The sequence below is a fragment of the Belonocnema kinseyi genome, chromosome 6, assembly GCF_010883055.1.
Source record: "Belonocnema kinseyi isolate 2016_QV_RU_SX_M_011 chromosome 6, B_treatae_v1, whole genome shotgun sequence".
Classification (NCBI taxonomy): Eukaryota; Metazoa; Arthropoda; class Insecta; order Hymenoptera; family Cynipidae; genus Belonocnema; species Belonocnema kinseyi.
Genome location: NC_046662.1, coordinates 145919110 through 145938904, shown reverse-complemented (window position 1 = coordinate 145938904; position 19795 = coordinate 145919110). Strand labels below are relative to the sequence as shown.

At 34.7% G+C, this 19795-nt stretch overlaps 1 protein-coding gene across 3 annotated transcripts in view; it reads left to right on the top strand.

The window, feature by feature from the left end:
- LOC117174091 (ubiquitin domain-containing protein UBFD1-like) overlaps window positions 1–19795 on the top strand; it is a 219206-nt gene that overhangs the window by 142932 nt on the left and 56479 nt on the right. Inside the window, exon 4 of one of the 3 annotated variants that reach the window (XM_033362792.1) lies at window positions 13590–14308. The exons of the other annotated variants lie outside the window; for them this stretch is intronic. Within the exon in view, the coding sequence (XP_033218683.1) occupies window positions 13590–13652 (63 nt within the window). The 3' untranslated portion in view covers window positions 13653–14308. Of the gene's footprint in view, window positions 1–13589; window positions 14309–19795 lie in introns of those variants that run through there. 3 annotated transcript variants of the gene reach the window in all.

Genomic DNA, 19795 nt, shown 5'->3' with positions numbered 1-19795 from the left:
TAGAGGGTCCCTGTACCAAGGGTTTCTGCTGAATATAGTTACAAAAATAAATAGACAGTCGCGGACAATTGCCCAGGGGTGGTCCCGAAGGAATTAACACCCAAGCGGAGGTGTGAAAATCGTGCCGAAAGCTGAATGGCACCTGGGTGAGGTGTCTAGAACGGTGACTGTGGGATACCGGACGACCTTTCAGAGTACACAGCCTTATCCTTGCAGGCGGGACTCTACAAGGATGGACGAACCCCTTTCCCTAGCTTCTCGTGGGAACAACAATGACAACACCCAACATAGTTGTAGTAAGTGCGGTTCAAAACAACAGAACGCGCAGGGCTCCCGACAATGGTTCGGCCAACAATGCCAACAATGCCAACCAATCTAGAGCTGGGGGAGCCAATGAAAATGGATTCAATGCGATGGATCGGCGGGATCTCGTGACCTTTGGATGGACGGAGCAACTGAATCACGACTTGCTAGACTGCTACGATGCGAGTGTGGCCCGTGAACGGGGTTACATGGCACGGCTGGATGCTCTGTGGTGCGAGAAACACCCGGAGCTATCGCACTTTTCGCAGCAACGTCTGCGAAACCATGCTGAACTAGCCCGTAAAAGGGGCTATTTAAGCGGAACGCCTACTCCACCACAGCTAGAATAAGCCGGCAACAAAGAAAGAGAGGCGACACTAAGACCAACCGCGGGCAGGCATCCAATAAATGAAGAGCGATGCTTTACGACCCGGAGAAACATCAACACCAAGGTTTCTCTCAAGCCTAAAGATCTGGCTGAAATGGATGACGAGCTTCGTGGACATTTTTCCGGTGAATCCGAACTCTGGGCTATCAATTATTGTGTGTATAATGCAGCGAGAGCTTTGGCCGATGCGAACCGTAAAACAAAACCAACGGCTGATCATAAGACAAAAAGACGAATGCATCAACTTGCCATAAAAGACAGTACGCGTCCCGCATTCAATGTGTGATTGACTACATCACATCTGGCAGGAATTTTACCGCCAAGGTTCGAAAGTTCACGCGCGATGTCCGGACCCGTTATCACACACTTAACAAGTCAAAGCTGCTGACTATCAGGTAGCATATTGTTGAGAGGATACGGATACTATCTGATGCTAAGAGAAGTCTAGAGTGGAGGGAGAGGTGGGTTAGAGAATATCAACAGTTTCTCTCTGACCCATCTCGACTCTTCCAAGACCCTTCACTTACTGTCGAACACCCACCCAAACCAGAGGAGGTTGAAGTATTTTGGAGAGAAGTCTACGAATTCAGCATTGACTGGACGACGTCTCAGAAAATATAAATAGCTTCAAGGAGTTATGTGTTGCCCTCATAACACCTGATAAAGAGTGCCCACCCATCAATACCGAGGAAGTGAAAAAAGTATTGAGAGGGATGAAGAACTGTTCCGCACCGGGACCAGATTGTATCAAAACCTTCTGGTGGAAGAAGTTTTCTTCAACCCATCAGCTGTAGAAAAATAAGCATACAGAACAGGCTAGAAACAGTGCCGAAGATGCATGTTTACTAGCAACGTTTGAAGTGTTATTGGAAGAGGAATGTTTTTAAATCGGGTGTAGTGAGGAGTGTGATATCTGGTGTGTTGACAGTGGATGCACGTCCCACATGTGTAATGATATCAAATCCTTTGCGAAAATTTGTCAAGATAGTGCATATGGAAAATTAAGTCTGGCTAGGAATTTAAGCAAGGACATATTCGGGAAGGGAGCCATGACGGCATTAATGATGTTATTTTCAGTAAAACATAGGCCGACATAGTTGGTAATTGTGGAAACATGTTGCTTATAGCAAATCGCGAAAAAAATCTATATCTTTTTAGTGAGGCAAGCGATGCAGAGTGTAAACAAATTTTTGAGGCGGATATCACAACTAGGACGCTCAAGAAAAATTATCTGGAAGATTGGCACATCTACATGGGCCATTTCAATATTTAATCTTTTCGTGAAGCCATCAGGACTGAACACAATAAATAGATTAAATGAAGATTTTGAATGTGCTATCAGCCTACAGGGAAAGATGTGTCGACCTCCGTTTCCTAGAATATCGCAAAGAGTGACGAGTGTTGGAAAAATAATACAGTCCGATGTTTGTGAACCAATGCGCGTGGCTTCTCTTGGAATGTAAGTCTATTTCATCACTTCCATCGACGATTCTTCTAGGTGGTGTGAGGTAAGGTTTATAAGCCAAAAGAATCAAGTAGTGGATGAATTTGACAAATTTAGAGATTTCATAAGCACGTATCGACGTAAGAATGTTAAATACTTACAGTCTGGAAGTGGAGAGGAATATGTCAATAAGGATTTTGACGATTTGCTGCAGAAACACGGAATATTACGAAGACTAGCCGCTCCTTATAATCTAGAACAAAATGGGGTTTCTGAGCGGAAAAACAGAACACTGATGGACATAGCGAGGTGTCTTTTGATACAGTCGGGATTGCCTGCAACGATCTGGGCGGAAGCTGGTTATACGGCGAATTACACACGAAACAGATCATCAACAAGTAAACTGAATGGAAAGACGCCTTACGAGTCTTGGTTTGGAGGACCACCGGATGTGGCTGACTTGACACCTTTTGGAAATGAAGTTTGCATCATGAATAGAGCACCAAACAAGGGCAAGCTAGATCCGCAATTAAGGAAAGGTACCTTTGTTGGATAAAGCGTCGATTTTTGTGGTTTTACTTGAGATAAGAAACTACATTTTGAAAATGAGGATTTTCATGGTTTTATGCAGAATGAACAACTTAATGCAGCAAGACTGGAAGAGCTATTCAAAATATCTTTCAATACAACTGAAATTCTTCTCAATTAAGCATTGACCTATCAAAATTTCGACGAATGGATGGTGGCCATAACTGATGAAGTAAAAATGGTTTTAATGAAAGATACATGGATCATGGATACATGGTTTTGTTCTAACAAATAAATATGGTTTGAACGGTGTTCTAGTAAAAAGAAAAGATAGAATCATGGCCTAAGGGTACTCGCAGGAATATGGGAAAGATTTTTATGAGACATATGCACCAGTCGCACGTTTTAGTTCCATACGAACCACAATAGCTTATGATACTCAAAGAAGGATGCATATTCAACAAAATCATGTAGAAATGGCGTATCTCAACGGGAACCCGAAAGAAACAGTATTTATGGAAGTTCCAAGTGGATTGGAAAAAATTCTTAAGTACATCATCAGCAAAGGAGAAAGGCAGGATGGGTTCAGTAACAAGGCTAAAATCACGTTGAACGAACTGGAATGTGGTGAAAAGGTATGCCTGATGAAGAAAGCTCGGTATGGGCTAAAACAAGCTGGACGTGTCTGGTACAGACATCTGAATAGGCATTTACGATCCATGAGAGTGGAATCGTCGAAATCGGATCCCTGTGTCTGCCTAAATAACAAAAAGGGGAAGTTCATATTTTTGTTATTTGCGTTGACGATATCCTTGTGATGTGCGAAGACAGTGAAGATATTGCAAACTTTGTTTGGATTCTCAAACATTTTTCGAGGTTAAGATTATCGGGAATCTCAAATGCTGTTTTGAAATGGACTTTGCCAATAGCAACGAAGGAATTCTGATCAACCAAAGGACGTATATTAAAGATGTGCTTTATCGATTTGAAATGCAGGCCTGAAGCCTTGTATCAACTGCTCTAAAAGTTGGAATAAAGCTAGTTAAAAACAAACCTTGGTCTTATGCAGATGGCGAGAAACCACCTTATCGACAACTGATTGGGTGCTTGTTGTATTTATTTGCAGCAGCACGACTGGAATGCAGCGAAGGGAGTGCTTTGATGCTTAAAAGGGACAAGTGATCTTGGAATTTTCTACAGAAGTGGTATTAGTCCTCTGGAGGGATATGTTGATGCAGACTGGGGAGATTCAGTGGACGACAGGCGATCCTTTACAGGCTATGATTTGATGATCAACAATGGGATTGTTTCATGGGATTTCAGAAAGCAACGTACCGTTGTTCTATCATCGACCAAGGCCGAGTATATGGCTTTGAGTGAAGCAGCCAAGGAAACAGTACATCTTAGAAGATTTCTACTAGAACTTGGAGCGTCAAATGATAAATCAATCAGAATAAAAGTTAATAATTACAGCGCTCAAAAACTAGCAATTAATCCTGCCTTCTCATGCTTGTTCTAAACATATCGACCTCAGACATTTTGTTCGCGAGATTGTGAAATCAAATCAAGTGCATTTAAAGCACGTGGCATCTGAGGATATGGCTGCTGACGTTTTGACTACGGCGGTAACAAAACCAAAGCATGATAGACGTATTCTTCTCCTAAGATTAGCAAAAATGTAAAATTTTTATTTGGCAGAGTTTGTCTCGAGGGGAAGTGTTAAAATTAGAATTTAAATACGATACAATCTCTGTTCTACGATTGTTTGTTCCTTTGTGTTACCTTGGTATCCTAACTTGTGTCTTCGTAATTCTCAAAAATATAAACTATTCTAACTGAATTATCGTGTACTTAATTTACTAATTCATACTCTGATCTTTCTAAAAAAAACACTGACAGCATTCACAGTCCCTGAAAAAGGCAAGTACTGATTCAAAAGGATTCCATTTGGTTTAACCAATGCTCCGACCACTTTCCAGAGATTAATAGATAAAATTATTACTCCAGGCTTAAATACGAACGTTTTTTGTTATTTAGATGACATTGTTACAGTAACTCAAAATTTTGATGTCCATTCAAAATACTTGAATATTGTATTAGATGAAATAAATGGCGCAAACTTAACGATAAGTCCGGACAAATGTGAATTTGGCTGCTCAGAGATTAAATATTTATGTTTGAAAGTTAATGATAACGAACTCCAAACAGATGACGACAAAATTAAAACAATATTATAATTCTCTAAACCTGAAAATATTTAAAAATCCTAGCGCATAATAGGGGATGACAAGTTGGTACAGAAAACTCACCCTATACTTCGCCGAAAGAATAGAAGCAATAGATAGATTATAGAAAAAAGTAAAATATGGAATTGGTACTTAGAACAAGATGAGGCTGTCTAGAAAATTAAAGACCTATTGACATCAGGACCAATTTTGATATGTCCAGACTTTACTCAACCTTTGTAACTTGAAACAGACGCGAGTAATACAGGATTAGGAGCCTTGCTTACACAAACAATTAACGTCGTAAACTGCGTGATCGCATACGCGAGTATAAGTTTGGACGGGGCCGGATTCCTGTACTAACCATCAGAAAAAAAGTGCCTATCCGTGGTTTGGGTCATGCGAAAACTTAGGCCGTATCTAAAAGGTTACAGTTTCAAAGTATTGATGGACCACTTAGCGTTAAACTTGCTCCATAACCTAACCCCCCCCCCCCCCCCCCCCCCATTGGGCGATTAGCCAAATGGGCACTCGAATTCCTCGAATATGACTATGAAATCCAATGCCGCAAAGGTAGCTCAAATTTCGTACCTGATTCTCTCTACAGATCAGGAGAACCAGCAAAAATTATAGCGTTTGCTATAATTTACACGAAAAATGGCGAATGCGATATTCACAATTATGTTTTTACATACATGACCCACTAAAATCTACCCAAGCAAACTAGTCGTACACAAAAAACTACGAATACAGTTTTTAAACGAAAATCACGATGACATACAAGCAGGACATTTATGTTTCGAAAAAGCACGAGCGAGAATTTCAGATTACTATTTCTAGCCAGGGATGTGTTCTGAAATAATCTAATACGTGAAAATTGAAAAATCTGTTGGAGAACTAATCCGAGCACTCAAGCGAAATTAGAGTTGATGGAAAAAAGAATGATCGCAGAACCATGGACCATGATTGCTGCAAATATCATCCGTCCATTACCGATTCAAAAAAAAAAGAGAAAAAAAACAATATTTATTAGTTTTCGTAGAATTTTCACAAAATGGATAGAATAAATCCCAATTAAAAAACTAATGGGATCACAGTAGAGTCGGAATTCCATAAGCGTGTCATTTCGCGTTGGAGAACACCGCGAATACCAATAAGGACACAGAATTTGTAATTACAACACTAAGAGACTTGGCAGAAAAATTCGATAATACGCACACAAAAATGACAAAATACTATTCGCAATCAAATCCAACAGAATGTTGCAATAGAACAATAAAAAGATCATTATAACACATATAGAAAATGAATACGTTACATGGGATGAACATATGACGACTTACAGTTTGCAATAAACATAAGTAAAAACTCTTCAAACAAATTAAACCCAGACCGATTTCATACGAAATCGGGCAGTCTCATCCTGGTGATGTCACGAAATTGTTTGGGGCTGAAATATATTATTTTCCAAAGCAAAATATGAGACACAAATTTTTTTTTGATCAAAAAAATTTTTTTATGAACTTATGGCTACTAACTAAAAAGTCAATTTTCTCAAGAAGGCCACTATCGATTTTTTTAAATAATTTTTTCCAGATTTATCGGAATATGGTAAAGATATCCGGTGAGTTTCGTCCTCACTAAACTATTCGTTCTTATAGAAAACTTTTTAACATGATTTTAATATGATTCATAAATATCAGACCCTTTCCCATTTAAATTAGAAAATTGGTGAAATTATGATTTTTTCTGTTCTTTTTCTATTTATTATAATCCTTAATTTATTAGTTTCGCGTGTTCTATTGGTTCTGATTTTACTGCTTCATCCCCTTCGACTACACTGTTACTTCTTTTCATGTATGTTTGGAGGTATTTGCGATGTGTACTTTTTTGTCATTGTTGTGTCCAACTTCTACTTTCCACTCACGGGCTTTTTGAAGGTTAGTAATTCCTGGAAATTTTGCTCACCCTTTTTCCTTTCCTTTTCGAAAACTGGCAACTTCCTCTGGTGCTCGTATACATCTTCACTTCTGGGACAAATGATTTGGCATCATCTATGGATTCTAGATGTGGCCTTTTTTGTTAGGATTAGATGCAAAGTGTTTTACAAAGCCACCAATGCCATCACAGGGTGCTTTCCCATGACCACTTGCTGAAAAGATCCACTTCTTCTTGCAAGATGATTTACTCAATGCGTGATACTAATAGCGATTTTTAAAATTAGCTGCATCTCCATATATTATTGTAATTTCTTACAATATCTCAGGATTCGAAGATTCCATAATTTGCACATTACGATCCATTGCCAATAAAGCGTGTGCAGAATCATGCTTCTTATCAACAGAAACACGGCTAAACCTTTCGTTTCTGCTCTTCGCTAGCAAACAGCAGTAAATATCGATATCTGATCATTTGTCCAATGATTAGTTCGAATTGTATCTTTACAAATAACCTTTAATTACAAGACAAGCACATCATATGAGGAAAAATTTCAGCTCGAATATCTTTGATATTCACCCATCCCTTCTCTGGTTTTTTAATCCAATAGTGAGTAAAAGCTCAAAAGTGGCGAAATAAATACAATGGCATTCCTCATTTAAAGGGTCAACTTGAACCCAGTTTGGTCGCAGAGAGTAAAATTTTGCCTTTCTAATTCTCGCGTTCGGAATTTGTTTTCGAAGTAAGTGAAATGTTTTACTAATACTTCGCGTTAAATATCTTTTTACTTTTTTAATTCTTTCATCATTTTCCTCAACTAAAATTGTGTCTTTCTTATTTGGGCTTAGTCTGGTGCAATCTACGTCCTCACCTATATAATATTCTAATGCTAATCGCACCTCTACATCACTCACAAGATGCTTTCGCGTATATCGAGCCGGTGCGAGAATTTCGATTGGGCTAAACCAAATTTTTTTATTTAACAAAATAAACAATATTTTTACCCTAATTTTTCAGATGTACGTCTTATTTTAAGATCTAGCCTCAGTCAGTGTCAGAAAATTGTTTATAATGTTTTAAACAAATTAATGAACAAAAGGAATTTTTTGTGATTTGCAATTATAAGTTGTTAGAAATTCACAGATTTTATATAGAATATGAGAAGAATGTATGCCTAAGTATGATTATTTGAAAATATCTGCTGCTTGGCAGCATTATTTAAATAATATTTATAAACAAATTCACTTTTTAACATGATTCCACGAATAGGGCCAATTTTTTCTTGCGAAACCCACTGAAGATGTTTCGTTAGTGACTCCTAGCTGTAACTGTGTTCGAATTGATAAAAAGTAATATATATTTTTTTTAATTTTATAATTGAATGCACATTTTTCCAAAAATAGGCTCTATTTTTCTTGCTAAATAAACTAAGAATGTATTTCCAATGACTTTGCTATGATACTTTGCCAACGGATAAGAAAAGTTAATTATTTAAACAATTTTCATAAACAAATGTACATTTTGGTCACTTTTGCAGGAATAGGCTTATTTTTTCGTGGAGTAAGCTAGAAATTTCTTAACAATGACCCCTTGTTGCCTTGTTTGCCCAATCAATAAGAACTGTTCATTATTTAAACAATATTTATTTAGAAAAGCATAGTTTGACCATTTTTTTATGCTGGGTATTAATTTTCTTTGCGGAAGCAACAATAAATATCTTGCCAATTATTCCTTCTTGTGACATTTCTCTAATTAGGAAAAAGTATTTATTGTTTACACAATATTTATAAACAAATTCACAGTTTGACCGTTTTTCAATGATAATTTTTTTTGCGGAGTGAGCTAAAAAAGTCAAGGTCATTACATGTATTAATCAAAGTTGTGATTGGTTTTTAATTAAAGTGTTATCAAATTGTGTATTTATTGGGAATCGTATCTTGACAACAACCGACAATGTGAATAATTTATTCCATAAAAAATCATGAGTGTTCCTGAAGAAGTTTTTACCAATAACAGTTCATCATCATCCGATAGGGCTTTTGTTTTTCTCTTATCTTTGACGCTTAAAGAGCTAATCGTAGGATCTGAAGATATCAGGAGATAATGGATGATATAATTATTGGTCAGTACTCGATTCTACATTCTGCTATTTTTGCGCCTAGTCTTGTGAAAAATCTTGTTATTACCCTCTTTGGGCTCCTCCCATAGCCAACCGAAAGGTACGTCGAAGGATCTGATGATCTCGGCACCATGAATAAGAACTTTATGGACTGATGGTGGCATTGGATACCAGCCATATAATGTCACACAAAGCTTTGCAGTTTTTGAACAAAATGTTTTCAATTGATCACAGTCGATCATCCTACCACAAGTTAACACTTGCAAGATAGTATAAAACCTGCTGATCAATTTTTCATATAACCCAGTGTGTTTCGATACGCCCTGAGCTTGAACGAAGAAAGAGCGAGCAACATTACCAGTTTTGGTTGTTCCTGAACCTTGTTTTACAACATCGACTAAAATTGATAGTTTAGATTTCAGTACATCTTGAATGTGTTTCTTTTTCAATTTTCAAATTCTTTTTCTTCCTTCATTCTAGCTGCACCTTTCTTAAAATCAAGATTATAAGCTATATAAAGTAGAAACTCCATGAAGCGTAACCAACAATGTAACGTCAAAAGACAGAATTTGTAATAATTTTCGTTGCACTTGAGCTCTTTGACACGAGTCAAATTATTTATGTATTTCGGGCCAACTCGACAAATGTTGCAACAATTCGATGCTTTTTCTTCACATAGAACATTGCAAACTTTGCCATCCATCATTGTACATTTCAAATCAAAGCGCAATTTGAACATTACATCGTTGACTTAAATTTCATATAATTCAACTTTTTAAGCAAGTTCGTGAAGTGATTGTATTCTTGTAAAGTGAGCAAGCTATTCTCTTTTTACAAATTCAAACTTCATCGTCCGACAGAAATCCATTGAATTAGGTTTCTCGTTACTCCAAATAACATTGTCGTCAGCTTTCAACTGAAGAGGAACAAACGATAACAAAAATATGGAAGAATCATCCACATTCTTATTATTTGTCTTGTCTTTAAACTTATCATTTTCATCATCATTTTATTCTTTCTCATCAGCATCAGAATCAGGCAAGTCATCATCACTTTTTTCAAAATCATTTGACATGTTTTCATTATCTTTAAACTTAGCATCAATCTCCATTTGGCAGGACCACTTTTGGCGCGTAGTTTGTTGTCCACTAGCGCCATTCATTCCCCATTTACCTACGCGAACTATAGTTTTTTTAGAAAGTTCTTCCAGCTCATCTTTATTGAATTTTGAAAGGATTATTTTTTCTGTGTGCCCCAATAATGATATAAAGTGTACCTCTGCTCCTGATTCGGATAAATTAATGTGGTCAGATTCTGGATAGCAATCATTTTTAGCTTCTAAAATCCTTTTATAAGAAGGAAACGATTTTTGACCACCAAACATTTCAGCATGCACTTCTAATTTATGATGTTTTCTTGCTGTCACATCTAAGTCCATGTAAATTGCTAAAATTTTACGGACATCAGTGTCCTCATTTGAATCCATTACTTCAGATTCTGTACCATTTTTGGACAGATTGTCTTACATTCTCAATGCTCTTTCCAACTTCGACCCATTTTTTTATCATAGAGAAGATTTCTAACTTGAGGCACACTATTATTTTGTGCATCAATCTCAAGATTATCACTAAAGTCCACCGTGAAATCACTTACCAAGAACATTGCCTACTCCCTGATGAATTGATTTTTATTCCGTGTCACACTTCGCCACTGTCGATAATATTGTGGATAGAATGTATCACGAAGCTTCATTTTTATTTCCAATAACTGTTCTTCAGACAATTAATTTGCACTTTTTATGTCATCCATTATCGCATCGATCTTATTACTGCTTTGGTTCGAGTCACTATTCCAAATGATTTTACATAAAGTGTAATTGCTAATTTTGTAATGCATTTTTGCATCCACAAGTTTTAACAAAGGGAATAGGAATCAGGAAAATATGTTGTATATTCGGTTAGAAGAAATGATTAGTTGACATTTGGAGTACGAAACGTGATGATAAAACAATTGAATGCAGGTGGCGCGCTTCGTGTACAAATCTACCGTCTATTGTTTTTCCCGAAAATTGTAAAAAAAATTAAGAGTAGTTGACGCGCCGTCTGCACTCAATTGATTTCTCATCACGTTTCGTACTTCAAATGTCGACTGATCATTTCTTCTAACCGAATGTACAACATATTTTCCTGGTTCCTATTCCCTTTGCTAAAACTTGTGGATGCAAAAATGCATTATAGAATTAGCAATTACACTTTTTGTAAAATTATTTGGAATAGGGACTCGAACCAAAGCAGTAATAAGATCGATGCGATAATGGATGACATAAAAAGTGAAAATGAATTCTCTGAAGAACAGTTATTCCAAATAAAAATGAAGCTGCGTGATACATTATATCCAGAATATTGTCGACAGTGGCGAAGTGTGACACGGAATAAAAGTCAATTCATCAGTAAGTACGCAATATTTTTGGTAAGTGATTTCACAGACTTGCTGCCAATCATTCGAAACAGGAATTAGAATATTGTTTAAATAATGAATAGTTTTTGTTAATTGGACAAACAAGGCAACAAAGAGTTATTGGTAAGACAGTTCTAGCTTACTCCACGAAAAAAAGCATATTTCTGCAAAAGTGACCAAAATGTACATTTGTTTATGAAAATTATTTAAATAATTAACTTTTCTTATCCGTTGGCAAAGTATCATAGCAAAGAGTCATTGGAAATACATTTTTACTTCATTTGGCAAGGAAAGTGGAGCCAATTCTTGGAAAAATAGTCAAAATGTGTATTTAATTATAAAAAATTGTTTAAAAAATTAATATTTTTTATCAATTTGAACAAAATTACAGCTAGGAGTCACTAACGATACATCTTTAGTGGGTTTCGCAAGAAAAAATTGGCCCTATTCGTAGAATCATGTTAAAAAAGTAAATTTGTTTATAAATATTATTTAAATAATTACCAGTTGTTGTTCATTTTAAAAAAATGAGAACAAGGAGTCATTGGCAAGAAATTTTTGTAGGTTCTGCAAAAAAATGGAGCTTATTCATTGTGACATACGAAAACTGTTTATTTGTTTATAAAAATTGTTTAAATAATGCTTCCAAGCAGTAGATATTTTAAAATAATCATAACTGGGCATACATTCCTCTCATATCCTATATAAAAACTGTGAATTTCTAACAACTAATAATTGCGGATCGCAAAAAATGCCTTTTGTTCATTAATTTGTTTAAAACATTAGACAAAATTTTTCTCACTCTAATCTACTGAAAACTATTGCTAGATAGTAATTATATGTAATTAGATGTACATCTAAAAAGTTTTGGGTTAAAATATTGTTTATTTTGTTGTTAAATAAAATTTTTTGGTTTAGCCCAAACGAAATTCTCGCACTGAGTTGGGTTGTAGGCAGACTTTTGTCCACAGAAAGTGCTTTTGGCTACACTGTGCAGCGTCAGCAGAAGGATCTTTTCTTGTGCAATTGTACAGTTTTTCCAAGCTTTTTAAAAATTGGATACCCATTCTTCGCAAGCAGAGTATTTTTCTTTTGGCAATGATAAATTAAACACATTTGAAAGCTTACTGTTCGTTGATTTGGTAAATGGATCTTTCAGCTGTTTTTTTTTTTTTTTTTGCAAACATAGTTTTCTCGGGACCTTGCTTTCATACTTAATGAATTTCGATAAGGCGAAGCATTGAATTTCCTATATGAAATTCCATTATTTATGTCCTTAATCTAAAAAATCAGTTGAAATTCTTCGTCTTCATATTCAAACGGTTCGTTTTCACATACATTTGCATCATTAAACGTTGATTCTTCGTCATCGGAAATTGCCTTATTTGAACACATACGAAACTTACCAATAATTCGATGATAACAATTTTTACAAACATTATCGTTTGAAATGAATCTTCTTTCTAGGAAAAAAGTTCCTAATGAAACAACCAACTCAGGAAGCTGTAGAAATAAGTCACTAGATTTGATGTATATCACTTTCGTGTGGATATTTTCGAAGTCAGGACATTTTTTTCGCTTACTCGAATAAATTGATTATATAGCATTGGTCATTTTATCTTAAAGAATGAAATACTGCTAATAAAAAAGTATATTGAACACTAATTATTCCACACATTTTTTTACTCCAGATATTGCCAAAGATTAAATGACACTAAATAATATATTCTATCTTTTCGGACTTCAGTATGTTCTGGTGGTGCATTAATTTATTTTTGTATAGACAACATTTGTAATTAACTTCAGAGTTACACATTATATCAGAAAAAAGTTAATTTATCAAAAATTAATTTTTTCTGCAAGAAGGAATAGTTTAGCTAGGATGAAACTCATAGGATATCTTCATCATATAACAATAAATATTGTTAACAAATAAATAAAAATATAAGAAGACCTTTTTGAAAAATTATTATTTGTGACTTGTTCTCTGATACAATTTCAAATCACTTTCTCTTATATGGGTTAGTTTTTAAACACCACTCACAGACACTTCATTTTTGTACCTAACTCATAAAATTAATAAAAAGCAGTACCCACTTTTAAATTGATAATAAAGGGTTCAGTACAAAAAACTCCTACATTGACTCAATCATGACTACGTACAATTTTTTTTATAATATGTTACAGGAAACCGGAAACCATGGACTAAACCTTAAAGAGGAGATTCAACGGAAGCACCACACGGTTTAAGAAACACCTTAGGGAAAACCTAGAAAGCTTTAAACTCCAATTTTGTGACAAATTCATACCCGTACAAATCTACATTATACACAAGATAGACAAACTTATACTCAAGGGAGTTGGCAACAGACAAACAGAAAAACTCAAAACCTACTGGATATAAGCGCAAATAAGCATGACCTGTGAAGGAGAATAGGAGGCGCCACGTTAGAACTAGACTTATACTTTGAATCACAAACATTACAGGATCTGGAACAGGAATTTAACCAAATTTCAGAAATGCATCCAAATCCCCGCGAGGAGGGTGGGTGTAAAGTAATCGTCACAATGAGTAGGAGCTCGGAGCGACCCTGCATGAATAGGTTGGGGGGCGTCATCCGAAACGTCGGACGACCCGTGTGCCGTAGCCGGACTAATCATTCTTCCTCGTTCGCTCGTTAAAAAGGCTAATCGCTCTTTGCTTGTGTCGTGTAAGTGAAGGCTCTCGATCCTGCTCTGAATCACCTGCTAGTGAAAACTGCCTCGCCACGACTCCCTGACCTATTCGTGGTGGGCACGACCTACAGAGGGGCTGCAATCGCATCCATATGATCGAGCTAGTTTGAATTTTTACACTGTGACGTCTCCTAATGAATATTATTTAAATAAAAAGAATTTTAAATTGAGTTGAGGTACCTAAAATTATTAGAAATTTGTAAGTTTTTGCATGGAAAATTTAAATGTCGCAATATGACTGAAGGAGAAGCGGTCTTAGAAGCAGGACAAGTAGTGCCTTTATTGTTTGCACTGCAAGGACCGGTAATAAAATGAAACTTACAGGTCTTGTTTTACAAACTAGTGCATTGACATTGCTTCCTCACAAAATTCAAGGCTCTCTACGATTTATCTTACAAAAATAGAGATAGAGGAAATAATTGGTTTCTGCAAAGCTGGCCGTCTGGGAGTTGCAAACATGTCCCTGGCGGACCGAAGGAACCGAATGGAGCCTCTATAAAGCACCCGTAAAGACCCTATTCGGTTCCTTTTTAAAAAACTAAAAAAAAAAAACAGCAAAATGGAATTTTAAATGGTTGAAATTCGGATTCTGCGTTAAAATTCCCTATAGAAGGTCACGGAATAATCGCAATAGTCTTTTTTTGCAGCGGTAAACAGTTTTTAAATATATAAGATGTACAATGCCTGTTAACTGCTACACTTCACACGCATAATCTGTAAGTAGCAGTCAACAGGCGTCATAGATCTTATATATTTTAACTTTTTACCGCTGGAAAAAAAATATTGCGATTACTTTGTGAGTTTCCAATAGAAAATTTAACGTAGAATCCGAATTTCAACAGTTGAAAAGTTGATCTTGCTGTTTTTTTGAGTTTTTTAAAAAGGAACCGAATGGGGTCTTTACGGGTACTTTGTAGAGGCTCCATTCGGTTCCTTCGGTCTGCCAGGGGTTGCAGCAGCGTTAGTATACTTAGAAAGGTACGTAGTTAAATAGATTTGCAAGTATATTAAATTAAAATACTTAATAAATGTAAAAGCGCTGTAGATGAATTCGTATATTTCAATTTAAAATTGAGACTGTTGCGTGGATGAAAGCTCCTATAACCTCAAAATTGAAACGATCAATTTTACTTAGCAAGTTTTTTATTACATTTTTTGTCTATGTTGATATAATTTATTAGATACTGCTTTCTGAAATGTAACTGATATTAAATTTTAATAATCAGGAAGAAGTAGCCAATTTTGATATCTTGTGTAAATTCGTGGCATCTCTTAATCTAATCTTTTAAATTTATTGTGAAATCTTCGTAATTATTATTTTTACATATTTCTAGAATAGTAAATCTATCAAGTTCACAATATTTAAAATTTCTATTCAAAAAGTCATGTTTTTATAGTTAAAATAATAGCTAACAAGTCTTCGTGAAATGCATAGATCACAGTGGTTCAGCATCTCAATTTTAGGGAAAATGGGGAATTTTTGCTTAAAAAGGGGGTTTTTGTAAAAAAGGACGAAAGGTTTTTCCTTAAAAAAATATTAACGTAATCAACCAAAGTTAATGAATTTGCCACTTTTATAAGAAACTACAAATTTTCATAACAAATAAAATTACATTATAATCAGTCGCGAATTATTTTGTCCCTTAAGAAAAAAATTGATAATGTTAATTAAATCACGTCAGATGTTCATTTTTCTGCTTTTTTCTGCGCAAATAAAAACTAACGTTTTAGGAGAGAGTTGAATTTCCAACAAAAATGTGAACGCAGGTAACCTATAAACATCAATCACAACATTCATTTTTTGATACACTGCCAATGCATATTATGATTAGAAGACTTACAGTTATTATAATTTAAGATTAAACCAATATATTTCACTAAACTCCTAAGTTTGACACCACTTTTAGTAAATATTACACGTAATTATTCCACATAAGCTGCACATTTCGCATGTAAACAAATAGGACGAAACTGATTATAAAGGATCGCCGAGTAGCGACCTATGAGCAGCTTGAAATTTGTGTAATTGAAATCGAATCAATTTTAAATTCTCGTAGTATTTCGCCTATTTCTTCGACCCAAATAACCTTCGTCCTTTGAAATCTGGTCACAAATCGTATTTGGTGGTCCATTAACCATCCTCCCATAGATAAACTTCTCAGACACATCCTTCAATTGCTGATCGGCTTGGGGGCACAATCAAAATACGCGAGAGGATTTTTGGAAATTATGGAGCACGGAATATCTCGATCAGCCCGTCGCGTCGTTCCCAGCAAATGGCCATTTAACTCCAGCCATTGCATTAAAGTTAGATGCGTGGTAATGATTAAGGAGGATGAGATGACTCCTCTATTGCAATGGTCAGTAGGCAGAATTATGACTGTTCAGCCAGATTAAAATGTAATCGTCAGAGGAGCTACTGCACAGACTGTCAAGGGAGAGTATAAGCGTGGAATTGAAAAACTTTTTCCTCTTCCTATCGCTTCGCATTGCACAACAGCACAGAGAAGCCATTCTACAGGGGCATTTTCAATTTTCGCGCCTTTAAAGTTGCATTCGGATTGGACATTCGGTTAAGTCCGTGACTTTTCGGATCAAGTTTATCATAGTTTTCATGAGAGCGTTCGAATCTTCAAATGGATACAGGTGTCAAAAAATATAGGTTATGTTATGTATAATAATTACAAATAATAAAACTGTTTAATTATATAACGAAATCAGACATGTAGACTGAGAAGTAAACGTCAAGTTTTTTCTGTGCTAATAACATTATAGAATAGCTGCTGAGTGACAAATACTATAAAATAGTAATAATATTCTGCGCTTCCAATAGAGGAAGAGTGAATTGTGTTTAACGCTTATTTGCGGCATAAAAAAGGTATGTTATGAATAGACAGAATATGTTTTAAATAAGATGATTGAAATATTACATGCGAAAACTACAAATTGACATAGCCTACATTTACTTACAGCGATAAGGGCAAAAAGGTGAACCTGAACATAACCTCGAAATAATGGCAGACCGGTTTGGCATGCTTATTATACTCTCGACTGATTATTCTTTGCCAAAGAAATGCTTTATTGTTATGTATGTTTATTACTGACAGTGTCAGCAGTAATAATTTAAACAATAATTACTTATTATTAATTTAACAATCATTACTTATTAATAATTTTAATAAGTGAAACATTATTTCTGAATGTAGTAATTGATTTCCATTGTTTTTGTTTTTTTCATAGATCGATCCTGGACAAAATACACATCAGGAAATGCAAATGGAATTAGTGCATTTCAATCAACATTATTGAAAAATCGTTACCTCTGGACCTTATTACAAGACTGGGGATTAATCAGCCAAAAAATAATTCTGAATCATTTTGATGGTATAGGTGTATCAAAAAGATATCTCGAAGCAATAAAACTTGCCCGAATTTTAATTATTAAAGTTTCAAGGTATTTTTTTATTTTGGAAAATGTTTTCTCTGGACCTCATCTCAAAATTTGGTTTGAACAACCGCTAAAATAAATTAGAAACTCGATGGTGATAGGATTGTATCATAAATAAATCTCGATATGATATGTTAAGCCAGAATTGTTATTCTAATTTTTTCAGTAATTCTATTTTCGAAATTACTATCTCTGGATCTGATTTACAAGTTGGAATTTGATCAGTCCCTAAAATTAATTCTAAGTCAATTTGTTGGTTTAGGTATATCAAAAAAATCTCGAAGCAATTTAACTTGCCCTAATTTTAATTAATAAAATTTTTAGAGAGTTTTTTATTTTAGAAAATGTTTTCTCTGGACCTCATCTCAAAATTTGGTTTGATCAACCACTAAAATAAATTAAAGACTCGTTGGTGATAGGCTTATATCATAAATAAGTCTAGACATGATATTTTAAGCCAGAACGGTTATTCCAAGTTTTTTCAGAAATTATTCTATAATTATCTATTTTATCAGATTTAAAAATTAAATTTATAAATTATTGGTATCTTATCAAAAAATAAAAATCTTTGAGCGTAATTCAAAGCTACTTGAAATGTTATTTTCGTGTATTTGTTTCAAGTCTTGTTGAAGTTTAAATTATGCTGTTAGAAATGAAGACACCAATTGCGTAAATTTTATTTCACGTATTATATTTTCAATTGGGTGTTGCCCTATATTTATCATCGGTTGATCAAACCAAATTTTGAGCTGATCTCCAGAGAAAACATTTTCTAAAATAAAAAAAAACCTAAAAACTTTATGAATTAAAATTCGTTCGAGTCAAATAGTTTCGAGATTTTTTTATTCACCTTTACCATCATACTGAATTAGAATCTATTTTAGTGGCTGATCAAATGACAATTTGGAAATTAGATCCAGAGATAGCCATTTCGAAAATAGAATAACTTCTAACAAAATTGGAATAAAAATTCTAGCCTCAAATATTATGTCTTGATTTATTTCATATACAATCCTATCACAAATGAGTCTCTAATTTATTTTTGTGATTGATCAAACAAACTTTTGAAATAAGGTCCGGAGAAAAAATTTTCTAAAAGAAAAAAATCCCTAAAAAGTTTATTAATTAAAATTTGAGAAATTTATAGTACTTCGATTTTTTTTTTTGATACACCTATGCCATCAAACTCACCTAGAATTAATGTTAGGGACTGATCAAATTCCAATTTGGAAATCAGATCCAGAGATAACAATTTCGAAAATAGAATAATTTCTAAAAAGATTGGAATAACAATTCTGGCCTAAAATATAATGTCCAGATCTATTTCTGATACACTCCTATCCTCAGCAAGTCTCTCATTTATTACAGTGGTTGATCAAGCCAAATTTTGAGATTTCGTCCAGAGCAAATATTTTCTAAAATAAAAAAAAACGACCTAAAAACATTATTAATTAAAATTCGATCAAGTTGTATACACCAGCTGAAATGCACCAGTGTCATCTGCATTTCCTGATGTGTATTTCGTCTAGGATCGATGTATGAAATAAAACAATGGAAATAAATTATTACATTTATAAATAATGTGTTACTTATAAAAAATGTTAATAAGTAATGATTCTTAAATTATTAATAAGTAATTATTGTTTAAATTATTACTGCCGGCACTGTCAGTAATAAACATACAATCCACAAAGCATTTCTTTGGTAAAGAATAATCAATTGAAAGTATACTAAACATGCTGGACCGGTCTATCATTATTTCGAGATTATGTTCACCTTTTTGCCCTAATTACTATTTTCTAGTAATTGTCACTCAGCAGCCATTCAATAATGTTATTGGCACGGAAAGGAATTCACGTTTACTTTTCAGTCCACATGTCTCACTTCATTATTCATTACACACTTTTATTATTTGCAATTACTATACATAACATAACCTATATTTTTTGACACCTGTATCCATTTGAATATTCGAACGCTCTCATGAAAACTATACTTTAAAGGCGCGAAAATTGAAAATGCCTCTTAAGAATTGCTTCGCCCCTGCTATTTTGCAATTCGGATAGCATTCATGTTCTCCATACATTTAAGCCCCAGCGTGTCCTCCCTGTATATATACGAGGGTGGATTGATAAGTTTCCGGCCTGACCAAGAGATGGCGCCACTAGGCCTACCTTGAGGTGGCGTTCTATAGTACCATCCTTAGATA